The 13,433-nt window shown below is 39.2% G+C and overlaps 1 protein-coding gene across 3 annotated transcripts in view; it reads left to right on the forward strand.

Moving 5' to 3' along the window:
* Positions 1 to 13,433, forward strand: part of LOC145291312 (peptidyl-tRNA hydrolase 2, mitochondrial-like) — a 66,433-nt gene that overhangs the window by 33,115 nt on the left and 19,885 nt on the right. For all 3 annotated transcript variants that reach the window (XM_080137062.1, XM_080137055.1, XM_080137046.1), the window contains one exon: positions 12,779 to 12,900. In XM_080137062.1, coding sequence (XP_079993188.1) covers positions 12,779 to 12,900 — 122 coding nt within the window. The remainder of the gene's footprint in view (positions 1 to 12,778; positions 12,901 to 13,433) is intronic.

The following is a 13,433-nucleotide window of genomic DNA, read 5'->3' on the forward strand; positions in this document are numbered from 1 at the left end:
CCGTTGCCTTACTAACAATTATTCCTTATCTAAGACCTGAAATTATAATACGATACCCTTAATGCACCAAGCTATGGTGTTAAGACACTTGTAGTCTGTCTAAACTGTACGAACGAACTGACTAAACCAAGATGGCCGACTCCTATTTATATCACCACAAGCAAGGGAGGTAACCATGTAACTGAAGCAAGGGAGGTAACCAATGTCTACATTAACATTGCTGCTGTCCTCAAGTGAATAATTTATTTCTGATTTAACAAGTCCCTTAGAAGCTCAGACGAAGCTCCTGCCTTGGTCAAACAATCAGAGACCTGATCACAACCCTTGATCCATTCTATCTGTATCTCTCCTCTACTCTTCATTTCCTTCAGCCTTGCTACATCTATTCTCAATCGTCGATCGCTTACCAGATTGTTGGAATTCAATGTCTCCACAAGTGATGCATTATCTGTCTTGCAGAGAACGTCTGGCAATTTAGATAACTGAAATACCTCTTGTATCATAACCGCAGTCAAAACACCAGCATCAGCTCCCTCATTCAGAGCAAGAGTCTCTGAGGCCAATGGGCTTTTTGTCACTCTGTCCAATTTCTTTGACGCCCAACACATGGGGGCCATTTTGTCAGTACTTCCTCCAATAAAGACAACAAAACCACCCTGTGAAGATCCATCTTCCAGACTGGCATAAGAGGCATCAGTATAACACAAAATGTGTAAATCTGAGGGCTTTCCCAATTTTGGAAATGTTATAGAACCCTTCTTGGATTTCAATTTTGATAAGGCTTTATTCGCCTCAAATAAGGCTTTTACTTTGGGATGCTTTCCAGTGTTGCTCATTTTACACACATCAAAAGCTATATCAGGGCGTGTTTGAGTTGAAACCCACATCATCTGACCTGCAAGTCTCTTCAACTCATGCTTTTCTTCTTCATTCAGTTCATCATTTTTCCTCAGTATCCTCCCTTTGCTTATTTCTATTGGAGATATGGAAGATACATATAGATCTTGTTCTACAGTGATCCCATTTTCCTGTTGATTAACATTCAGTCCAACATATTTGAATGTTCCACTTTCATGAGATCCCACCTTAAATTTTTCTTTCAATGTTGCAATCACATCCCTTTCAAACTCTGTGTTTCCACAGAAAACAAAATCATCCACGTGCATAGCAAGAATTCCAGTCAAATTTCCTTTAATATCATGCCACAAAAACAATGCATTATCATAAGCACTTGCTACTCCTTTTAATTCAATCAAAGCCTGAGTAACTCTCTTGTACCATGCCCGTGGAGCATCATTCAATCCATAGATTCATCTTTTTAATTTCCACACTTGAGATTTAGGACAAACATCAGATGGTGGCCTCAGGTACACATCTCTCTCTAAAATACCACCTTGCAAAAAGGCTGAGGTAAAATCTATGGTCTGCAGCATCCAATTCTTTATTGATGCGGTTAGCATGACCATTCGCATAGCTTCACGGCTACATGTTGGGGAGTCCGTTTTCAGATTACTATTTTCTTCATAGCCTCGTGCTACAAGGCGAGCTTTCATTGTTTTCTGATTATCCTTGAATTTTTCAGTAATCACCCATCTTGTGGATATTGTTTTTTGACCTGTGTATGGCACACATTCAAATACTTCATAGGTGTTCATGTTTTTTATTTCTTTATGCTTGGCATCCATTACAGCTTTCGACTGCTCTTGTTCAGCGGTGAGCAGGACTACATTTTCCTGTTCAGTATATTGGGGCACTTCTCTCCAATGATCAATATGATTCCAGTTGATACAAACTTGATCCTCGTTTTCATCCTCAGGTTCTATATTGATCCAATGACTATATTTGCCAGTTGATTTAGGCTGTACTGACATAACCTTTCCTTTCTTCCACTCCCCACTTCCATTTATTTTATAAGTTATGGTCTTATTTCGGCCAGGTTTTTCAGTCTTATCTCTTAAACTGGTAGAACTATCAACAACTTCTTCTCTGTCTATATCTTCACTTTCTACCACTTGATTCTGCAACTCCTCCTCCTCAACTGAAAGGTATTCATTCTTCCCTTCTGTAGTGTTTCCCAGCATTTCAGCTTTTTTTGTTCTTTTTTCGTTGTTTTTATTCACTTTCATCAATTGGCACGGATGCATCCTATAAAATGCTCCGCCATGTCTGATTAAGACAAACTGGCCTTCTCTGCCTAACACTTTTGCTGGACCACGCCATCCTTTAAAACCCTGCCTCCGATAATAGATTTGGTCTCCGGTAGCATAATCTTCATCAGCATAAGTTCTGACATTAGACCTGAGAGCTCTCCTAATTCTCTCACTGGACTCAGCTTCCAAAAAGTTTCTCCTTGCACTATGGAGAGCATTTAAATTTTTTCTCACCATGTCACTTGTAGTAGAGGACTCCATAGCAGGTAACTGGTCTGTCAGAATTGAGGGTGTATTTACATTGAAACCGAATACAAGTTCATTTGGACTGTGTCCAGAGTAATTGAGGAGGGCATTTTTTGCACAAATAGCCCATGCCAAGGCAATTTCAGGTTCACACTTCTCATCGTCAATTGTTTTTTTCATTGCCTCAGCAACTATCAAATTATGACGTTCTACAGTACCGTTGCTGAATGGACTTTCTGCGGCAGTAGTACAGGTCTCTATGTTGAGTTTTTCATTCATCTGTCTATAGTGTTCGTTGTTGAATTCACCCCCATTATCACTCAGAAAACGAACAGGAGATCCGAAATAGGTAATCCACATCATAAAGATGTTTTTGATGATCTCCTCCTTCTTCTTTGTTTTGATCAATGTTGCCGCTGAATACCTGGTAGCGGCATCAATGAGATGTAGTATCCACACCTCATTGTGGATGAACTCTTTCAAATCCATGCAAACTGTGTGATTAAATCTATTGCCAAGAGGCAATCCCACAACCGGTCGCAGTGGAGCTTTTTTAAATCTAAGGCAAATTTGACAGTTTTCACAAACCTCCTCAATCGCCTTTATAAACTCCTTGTCATTGAATTTGCCACTTTTTTTAACCAAGGAAACAAGTTTTTCCTTCGAGGCATGAGCAAACTGTCGATGAAGTTTTTCTGCTTTTTTTTTTTTTCTGTGAAAGAACACTGACCAAAATTCTGAACATGTAATACAATGTTCTTAGTACCACTATGATCCAACAACTTATTTGTTAAGGGGAGACAATAGTGCCCTGAAGTTGTGGTCTTTAGTTCAATACATTTATCAAAAATCCAGCACATATCTTTCCGGAAATCTAGCACTATTCCTGCTGTCTTCATTGATTTGTGACTTAATAGAAGAGGCAAGTCGTTTTTCACAATATCTGCTTCGATATAAACTCTTATACCTCCGAGTGTAACCGGAAATTTAGCAACTTTAATTGCTGTGACAGCCACTCCATCACCAAAACAAAAACTCCGGTCTGAGTTCGTATACTTCACTAGTTGCAGGTCACTTTCATTTAAAGTATCCAAATAAACATCAAGCCACACTTCGCCAGCCAGTGTGCGAGTACAAGCAGAATCCAAGACTGCCATTCCAAATGTTTCCTTTACAAGATTTGAAATTTTTTCATTTGTACTGTTCAAATAAATATTTTCTTGAATGAACAACGTAATGTGTATTTGTTCTGTCGCTTCCGTAAACCTGGGCGTATTTCTAGGACACTCTCTAATTAGATGGTTCGGAGACTGACATTTGTAACACAACAACACGTTTCCACTTCGGTCACATGGATTAGATTGTCCTCGACGAAAACGCCTTTTGTTGTTACCCGGTTTAGAATAATTATAGTTGACGATTTCGGGCTCTGATTTCACTGCCGGTACATTTTCATCACGATAAATGTCACCAAATACTTTCTTTATCGATTCCTTCATGTTTTGATACGTCAAAACAGAACACGTTGTCCGCGCTAATTTTTCGTTCTCTTCCGATATGTTAACCGCGTTCAAAACAAGAAAAGCTTGCACTCCTTCCGGTAGAATAATGTGGAATTTTTTTAATCTTTGGTACAAAAACTCATAACGAACAAGAAAGTCATTTATACTGGTACCTGACGATCTTTTATAAGTGTAAAATTCCTTAAAAGTCATGTAAGCGCGCGTGTGTTCATCCTTTAAATATATGTCATCCAGTTTCTTTATTAAGATCTTCAAGCCATCTCGTCCGCCGATGTCACTTGTTGGCAATTCACGGACACATTCTCTAATATTCGGTGGTAGCGTCAAAAACACTGCTGGCCCTTTTTTTTCCTCAGAAAGATCCGTGAACAACGACCACATTTCAACGTCTTGTTTCCAGTTCTCGTAAAAATCCTCCCCCTCCAACAATGGAGGTTGTTTGTTCGAAGTTGCCATATCCGATATCCGATCTGTCTAGTGCTACAGACAAGCTGTACAAAAAAAATAATTTTTTTTTTTTTTTTTCGTTTTGTCGCACACAGAGGGATATCTCTGCTACCATTTGTTAAGACACTTGTAGTCTGTCTAAACTGTACGAACGAACTGACTAAACCAAGATGGCCGACTCCTATTTATATCACCACAAGCAAGGGAGGTAACCATGTAACTGAAGCAAGGGAGGTAACCAATGTCTACATTAACATATGGTACAAATTTGGTTTCACTCCTCTTATCTGAATAATATTTCATATCTAACAAAATCCTAATTAAAACTTTAAAAACAAAAGATTTTCTAGCTAGTTCAAGATTGCAAACAGATCATTATCAAAATTCTTTCTGCTTTTTAGGTGATGGTAGACAAAAGATATTTGAAGAATTAAAAAAAAAAAAATGTCTAATGCTGAAGCATATTTGAAAAGAATATTTCCCTTTTCCAATTAGCATTATTTTGTGTTGGAAATCAAAGATAAAATTGAGTTTGAATTCTTTTTTTATCTAACTTGTCGATTTGAAGTTGATATCAGCTGAACGGTTTGGTGAATTGTAAATGGTTAGAAAGAAAAGAACTATTTTCAGAATAAGGAAAATTTCATGAAAGTTTTAACCTTAACTAATAATAATAATAGATTTCTTTGATTAACATTTTTTATTATGATTTATCAATGATGATAATCTGCAGAATTCTGAGAATTTTAAATCAATTTAACTCTTTTTTTCCTCTCCAAATTTCTCCAGATTTTTAAGACATTTTTAGAGTAGGTAAACTGAGTCCTTATTTATTTTCTTCCCCACAATGAAAACATACTGTCAGTTTTCAGAGAGATATCAAGCTCCTCAAAAGAAACACTAGATGGTACAAAGATAAAAGTTGCCTCAGAAGTAAAAGATTTAACCTCGTCTGACTGGGAACAGATCACATACTATGCTTTGAATTATTTATTTGCAAAAGAAAGTAGACAAATTGGTGCAACTTTACTATAGTGTGGCATCCAACCCAATCATGTATTTTTGAACAAAGGCATTTTAGGGAAAAACATTATTACATACTTAAGTGTCATGTCGAAATTAGTATGAATTCCAAAAATTATGAAAAATGGTCCGGTAGAAAATGTGCTAGAACTGATTTTCGGAAAAAAGGGTGCAGTAGATCGAGAAAATGCAAGATGACCAACCTGAAAGATAATGTCATCAGATTCTATGCAAAGTAACTTAAACAATAGAATGCAGTTATCTTCTCCTGAACAGAAAAACAAATACAACAAATAAAGAGTGGGAGTATACGTCAGTTTGACTTCCATGAGTGCAGGACTTGTGCATAACCTTCGTGCTAATGCCAAGAGACATATTCTCCTGGTCTTTATAAAAAAAATGGAAGAGTTCATTATTATCTGTAGGGTGGACAAAGTACAACAATTAGAAAGGCCAATATTTTTTCAAGTTTAAATAATAAAAAAAAAATTGATTGATTCTTTCAAATTTTGTTTACTAGTTCTTTCTTTCTTCGTTTCTCTGATCGATGGGGTATGTAGCTAACATGAAATACATGTCATCTTACTATAAACATTTGATACTTGTACAGTTTAATTAAGATATTAAAAAATGAAAATATCAAAAAAAAAGTTATATTGTATCCGTTATGGACTGAAGTTCTCTGAAAAAAAATTCACTTAATTTGATCGAGTACTTTTTTCTTTTTTTTTACAGCAAAACAACAATTTGTTATGATACTGATCAAAAGGTAACCATGTTTCGATTTTTAGGAAGAAAAGCTTTATCTGTGCCTAAACCTAAACGTAGATTCCATGAACAAAGCTTCTTTCTTAGAACTGCACGCCTATGGAATTTTCTTCCATTTGCCTGCTTTCCAGCCAATTACAATCTGATTGTCTTCAAGTCCAACATAAACAAGTTCTTGATGAACCGTCCCCCTAAGTAATCCAATTTACAAAATTCTCACTACTTATGTTTACTACGCTATAATCACAATGACTAATGTATACCCATTAACCTTTATCCTCGAGTGGCCTCCAGACCTGGATAAGTGGTAATTCCTATGTAAAAAAAAAAAAAAAAAAAAAAAAAAACCTACTCGATCAAATTAAGTGAAAAATTTTTGGAGAAGTTCAGTCCAAAAAGAATATGTGTACAATATAACGTTTTTTCAATATTTTCATTTTATTTTCTACCAACCTGTATACTTTTAAAGTGTAGAAACTGATTGTAATATTATATCAGAATTTTTTATTAAGTTGACTTTTGCTGGCAAAAGTGCATTAAAAATGGTGGTGACTGTGTAACAAAATAAATTCTGAAGCACAAAAGGTCACTTATTTTAATGGTATGAAAAAAATGGCGTCAACATATTTTTTAGGTGATTGTTCAACTTTGGACTACTTTAATCTGAAAAATAGTAAAAGAAAATGAAGTATCTTATTACTAAAATTGTCTAGGAAGGATGTCTTGCCACTCAAACTTTGGATTAGTCATAGGCTAAGTGATTTTTTTCTTTTTACTATTTTTTAAGCATCACCAACAACAGAGGGTTATGCTACAATTTATTTTTCATGTAACAGATCTTTGAACAAATTCTGATTTTGAAATAAAAAAATTTTTTTGTAAATTTCATAATGTTAAACGTACACAACGATTTTTAAAAATTAAATATGCAATTTTAACAAGGGGAGTTAACACTTAACTTCATTAACTCCCCTTATTAAAATGAAATATTTAATTGAAAAATTGTAACAAGAATGAATTTTAAAGTTTAACATTAGAATAATGATCTGCTAAATTATTATTAGTTATTTAACTAATTGCAATTTATTAGAATTATGATCTGCTAAATTATTATTAGTTATTTAACTAATTACAATTTACTAAAATGAACCTGACACTAACATTATATTTAACTATTGGGATAAATAAATATAACAATCACAAATAAATTTATCAAAATCATTTGATCATTAAAAAAAATATTTCATTTGGTGCATATCATGTGAACATTCGCTTCAGTATAAAAACAACATGACGAGTTCACACGAATTTGATGAGATTTGAAACATATCATAGAACATACTCACTACTCACACGCATTACATCACTGTCTAGAAGATTTAACTAAACAGGTAAGGGTTACTAAAAATAAAAACAATGACTTCATTTTTGTCCTCCTTCTCAACACTGACACATTTCCATTTCTGGTACTTGTACAGTTTAATCAAGACATTTAAAAATGAAAAGATCGAAAAAAGGTTATATTGTACATATCCGATTTAATTTAATCAAGTAGTTTTTATTTTACAGCAGAAAAACACGTTTTTATTAGTGCACGTTGAAGTCAGCCATTATGAAATTTGTTGACCACGCCACGGGGAGATAACTTCAGTTAAAGTGCCGATACTCCCTCCGCATCTTTAATACTAGCTTTTCTTCCTTAAAACCGAACCTTTTGCTCAGAAACAAATTGTTTTTTCGCTGTAAAATAAAAACTACTTGATGAAATTAAATGCAATTTTTTTTTTTGGAGAACTTCGTTCCATAACGAATACGTACAATATGACCTTTTTTTCGATATTTACATTTTTTAATGTCTTGATTAAACTGTACAAGTACCCCATTTCTTGCATTGTAATAGCCTTCTATGATTCCTCTGCTTTAAACAAACTACATTTTATTATACAGGGGGCGTTCCAAAAGTAATACCTCCTTGTTTTTTTTATTTTGCCCGAATGGATCAGAGGGAATTGCATTGTTATGATGACTGAACATGCATTCATGAGCTGAAAGTTTCATATCTCTGTTGCAAATATTGATGTTGAAAGCATCCCCTGTCTTGGGCATGTGTCAGAAGCAGAGATGTTCATTGAATTCCTCCATGCAGAAAAAAATTGGACCAATCAGCATTCACCAGTGCCTGTTGAACATTTATGAAGCTGATGTAGTTTATGTCAGCACAATTAGGAGATGGGCTCGTCGATTTCAGAGTGGCGCACTTCAGATGCCCATGCACAGTTGCCACTCCAATGATGGCAAAAGTGCATTCAAATGATGATGACTATCTATAAAAATAAATTCTGAAGCAAAAAAGGTCACTCATTTTAATGGTACCACTCCCACTAGTTCTCCCTGGATCGCCACCTTGTCGTGGTGGAGAACCTTGTGTGTTCCGATGAACCTGAGAGCGATGCCGTCCGGAACCTAGGCTCCTGGTAGGGCCACCCATGGCGGTAAGGTTGAAGGGGAGGTTCCAGACAAAGAGTGATCCAAAAGACCTCAACGGCTGATGCGGCGGATGATGACAATAATGACACAACGGCACTGAAGGCGGATGAAGGCTACAACAGAAGAGAGTCTCCAGTCATCGTGGTTCTCCATGCCATTGGAATCAGGCCCTCCTCTGTCAAGGGGCCGTGTGGTGGCTGCAGGCGCATCAGTCTCCCCACGTTAAAAGACATCACGCGCAGGCGTTCTCCCGAAAGGGAACACATCCTACTCTACATCATGGATGGAAAAGTCTTGTGACAGTTTTAGTCATTAAGCTCCCGGACTGAGGCAGAGAGAGCTCTCCCTTAATTCCCGGATAGAAAAAGTCCTGTGGCGACCAGGAAGTGGTGACGGGAGCAGGACAGTGTAGTCTGGCAGCTCCTAGCTGCAACCTGGCACATAGGCGGTGGGTGCCAGATTCAGTCGCTAACCTCACGGACCGAGGCAGAAAGAGTTTTTCGGCAGCTGCATCCATGACTGAGCAGCCCTGTTTAGGATCCACTCTGCTCACCCCAGTAGGGGAGGGGGGGGTAGAAAAGGTACCCCTAAAAATAGCCTGCTTCAAAAAAACCTGGACTACCGCATCCAGAGGGATCACCACCACGCGGTCAGAAAAAGAAAGAAAACTTACGCCTATATTTTGGAACCTGGAATGTGAGGACCCTCATGGACAACAAAACAAGTGATCGACCCAAAAGAAGAACTGCCATTATCTCAAGAGAGCTAAGGAGGTTCCAGATTGACATAGCTGCGCTCTCTGAAACCCAACTGGCTGACGACGGGCAGCTGAGGGAGGAGAAAGGCGGGTACACATTCTTTTGGAAAGGAAGGCCTGCAGAAGAGCCACGTATCCATGGCGTGGGCTTTGCTATAAAGAACAGCCTCATCTGCCACCTCAATGAGCCCCCTGTGGGCATCAACGAATGCCTAATGACCATGTGCCTGATGCTTGCGGGCAGCCAAATGGCCACTGTGATTAGTGTGTATGCTCCAACACTTGATGCACATGATGAAATAAAAGAGACCTTTTATGCTGACCTTGACACCATTTTATCCGGGGCCCCCAAGGGGGACAAGATAATCCTACTTGGGGACTTCAATGCCAGAGTGGGACGTGACCATCAGCACTGGAGAGGAATGCTTAGAAGAGAAGGAGTTGGGAACATTAACTCAAATGGTACACTCTTACTGACAAAGTGCTCAGAACATAACCTGATCATCACGAACACACTTTTCCGACAAAAAAACGCATTCAAAACATCATGGATGCACCCTCAAAGTAAAATCAGGCACCTCATTGACTATGTCATTGTCTGTGCCAAAGACCGCTGTGATGTGCTGAACACCAGGGCAATGACCAGTACAGACAATTGTTGGACCGACCACCGTCTTATTCGCTCCATCATGTCTATCCATTTAATGCGGAAGCAAAGGATGCAAAAAAGACAGAGCCGACCAAAGCTCAACATCGAGCAGCTGGGCGATATCACCTATCAACAACACCTCCAGGCGGCTCTTAGCACGGATCTGCCCAAGCAGTATCCGCATGACGCTGAAGAGCACTGGGACAAGCTGTCCTCTGCCATCATGGACTCCATTATAAGCATCCTAGGGCAGAAAAAGCGGAAACATCAGGATTGGTACGATGAAAACGATACCGAAATCCAACAGCTTATAGACACCAAGAGGCAAACTTTTATCACCTGGCAGAATAACATCAATTGCAAGGTTAAAAGAGCTGCCCATGCCAAGGCTAAAGCGGCTGTCCAATCGACAGTCAGGAAGCTGAAGAACCTCTGGTGGATGAAGAAGGCTCAGGAGATCCAGCAGTTTGCTGACTCTGGGGACACCAGACGATTCTTTGAAGCCACAAAAGTGGTATACGGCCCCAGCTACCGTTCTCTGACCCCCCCCCCTTCGGTCTAAGGATGGGCTCACGCTGCTGAAAGGAAAGGGAGAAATAACAAATAGATGGAAAGAGCATTACGAGGATCTTCTGAACAGGGACACCACTCCAGAGATGGAGGCCCTTGAAAAACTCCCCCAACAGCCCATAATTGAGAGCATGGGAGAACCACCCAGTCTGGAAGAGGTGCGGGATGCAATTTATGAAGATGAAAAACAATAAGGCGGCTGGTTCTGACGGCATCCCAGCAGAAATCCTGAAGAAGGGCCTGATCTTCTCAGACACATCCATGCCCTGCTGCTCAAAATATGGGAACAAGAGAAAATCCCTGCACAACTTAGAGATGCCCTAGTTGTCTCCATCTTTAAGAAGGGAGACAAGGCAAACTGTGGGAACTACCGGGGCATTTCTCTCCTCTCTACCACAGGGAAAGCCCTAGCTCGGGTTTTGGCCAACAGGCTTACACCCCTTGCAGAAACCATCCTTCCCGAGTCCCAAAGTGGCTTTCGACCAAATAGAGGCACGATGGACATGATCTTCACTGCTCGTCAACTCCAAGAAAAGTGCAGGGAGCAAAATTTACCATTATACATGGCTTTTATAGACCTTACTAAAGCCTTTGACTCTGTAAACCGTCAAACCCTTTGGCTGGTTCTTGCAAGGTTTGGATGCCCAGAGAGGTACATTCGGGTACTGAGACTGCTACATGACAATATGTCAGCTACAGTCCTCAGTAGTAGTGGAGATGAAACAGAGCCCTTCAGGGTTGACACGGGAGTGAAACAGGGATGTGTCATTGCCCCAACCCTGTTCTCCATCTTCATTACTGCTATCCTCCATCTCACGGACAAACATCTTCCCCATGGAGTTCGGATTATGTACAGAACTGACGGGCGACTTTTTAACATCAACAGATTTAGGGCCAAAGGTCGAACGAACACCTTATCCATTATGGAGCTACAGTATGCAGACGATAACGCCCTTGTAGCCCTCTCAGAAGAGGACCTACAGTGTACACTGGTTGCCTTCACGAGGGCGTACAAACAGCTAGGATTAACAATTAATATAAAACCCAAATCCTCCATCAATCACCACCAAACAGTACTCCAGTCTCACCCCCAAACATCTCCATTGACAACGCTAGACTGGAAAATGTGGACCACTTCCCATACCTAGGCAGCATCCTATCATCAAAAGCCAACATAGATGATGAAATACAATACCGTCTCAGCTGTGCCAGTGGGGCTTTCTCAAGGCTAAGGAAGAGAGTATTTGAGAACCGTGACCTTCTGGCAAAGACCAAAATCATGGTATATAAAGCTGTCTTGCTGTTCACTCTTCTCTATGGATCGGAGACCTGGACCACATACAGGAGGCACGTAAAAACCCTGGAGACGTACCACCAAAGATGCCTCCGAAAAATCCTCAGAATTAGTTGGAAGGACCGACGCACCAACACCAGCGTCCTGAGTGAAGCTGACATTCCCACTATCACCGCTACTGTTGCTCAACGCCAGCTCAGATGGACTGGTCATGTTGTCCGAATGCCGGATCTCCGCCTCCCAAAACAGATTTTCTACTCTCAGCTTGTTGAGGAAAAGCGTGCCCAGGGTGGCCAAAAGATGAGGTATAAGGACAACATCAAAGCAAATCTAAAGCAGTTTCACATGGACCTTGAGACATGGGAGGACGTGGCTGGGAGCAGGTTGGCATGGAGGAGCGCTGTCCACGAAGGTGCTGCGCTTTATAGTAGTGACCTAAATCAAGCTGCTGAGGATAAACGCAAGCACAGAAAGGACAGATTATCAACCAGACACACCCAACCCCACCCCACCACCACTACCTTTATCTGCCCAAATTGCACAAGACAAATTGGGTCTAGGATTGGGCTCTATGCTCACCTGAGGACCCACAGAAGCCACAACGGAGGACAGTCTTACTCGGACACGAGTGACCGCCAATGATGATGATGACCACTCCCATCTCCATAGCTCTCTAACTTTTTTTTTTCGTTAAAAAATAGGATGCATTACTTTAGGAACGACTCTCCTATAACTTATAAATGTTCTAACTTCTGTACTTATAATATTGCATTTAATGTTTTCTTTCTATTTATAAGTATGAAATTAGTTGTCTGCCAGACTTTATTGTGAGATATTAATGAATATTATTTTTTTCTTTCTTAGTGTTCTCATGCTGCTGTGGGTGCCTGTGAGAAGTTAATGGTTCGTAACCCCAAACTACTGCAAGCCTGGAAATATTGTGGACAACCAAAAGTTGTTGTTAAAACTGAATCTGAGGACTCTATGTAAGTTTGAATACAGTATCAACATTTTGAGGGTTATATTTAGGAGAATTGTATCTATGAGATTGTAAGTAACTATATTGTATGTGTGTGTCTGTATATATATATATATACACACACTAGCAGTTCAGCCCAGCTTTGCCCAGGCCCTATGTACTGTTCATAACTTTATGTGCATATGTATATATTAAAAAGTGTGAATATGTACAGTAATGCCATCTATATAATAGGCTTCCTTAACTACCATAGAGAAAAGTTGATAGAGACTGCAGAGGTCAATTTTTAAAAACTTTTACCCCAATTTTGACCCCTTAACATTTATTGTTTTGGGCTCAAATTAAATTAAAATGTTTGACCCATGTCCAAGTAACCTACATCTAAAATTTCAAATGTTTAGACCCAAAATTGTCTTAATAGTTTGCTAGAAGCCGCTAAGGGAAAATCTGTTGAACTTTGACCCTTTGGCAACAATTTTTCAGCAAAAAAACGATTAAAAAGCTTGCCCTATGTCTGATACACTTTATGTAAAATTTCAA

The sequence above is a fragment of the Euprymna scolopes genome, chromosome 2, assembly GCF_053919585.1.
Source record: "Euprymna scolopes isolate OS-2025 chromosome 2, ASM5391958v1, whole genome shotgun sequence".
NCBI lineage: Eukaryota > Metazoa > Mollusca > Cephalopoda > Sepiida > Sepiolidae > Euprymna > Euprymna scolopes.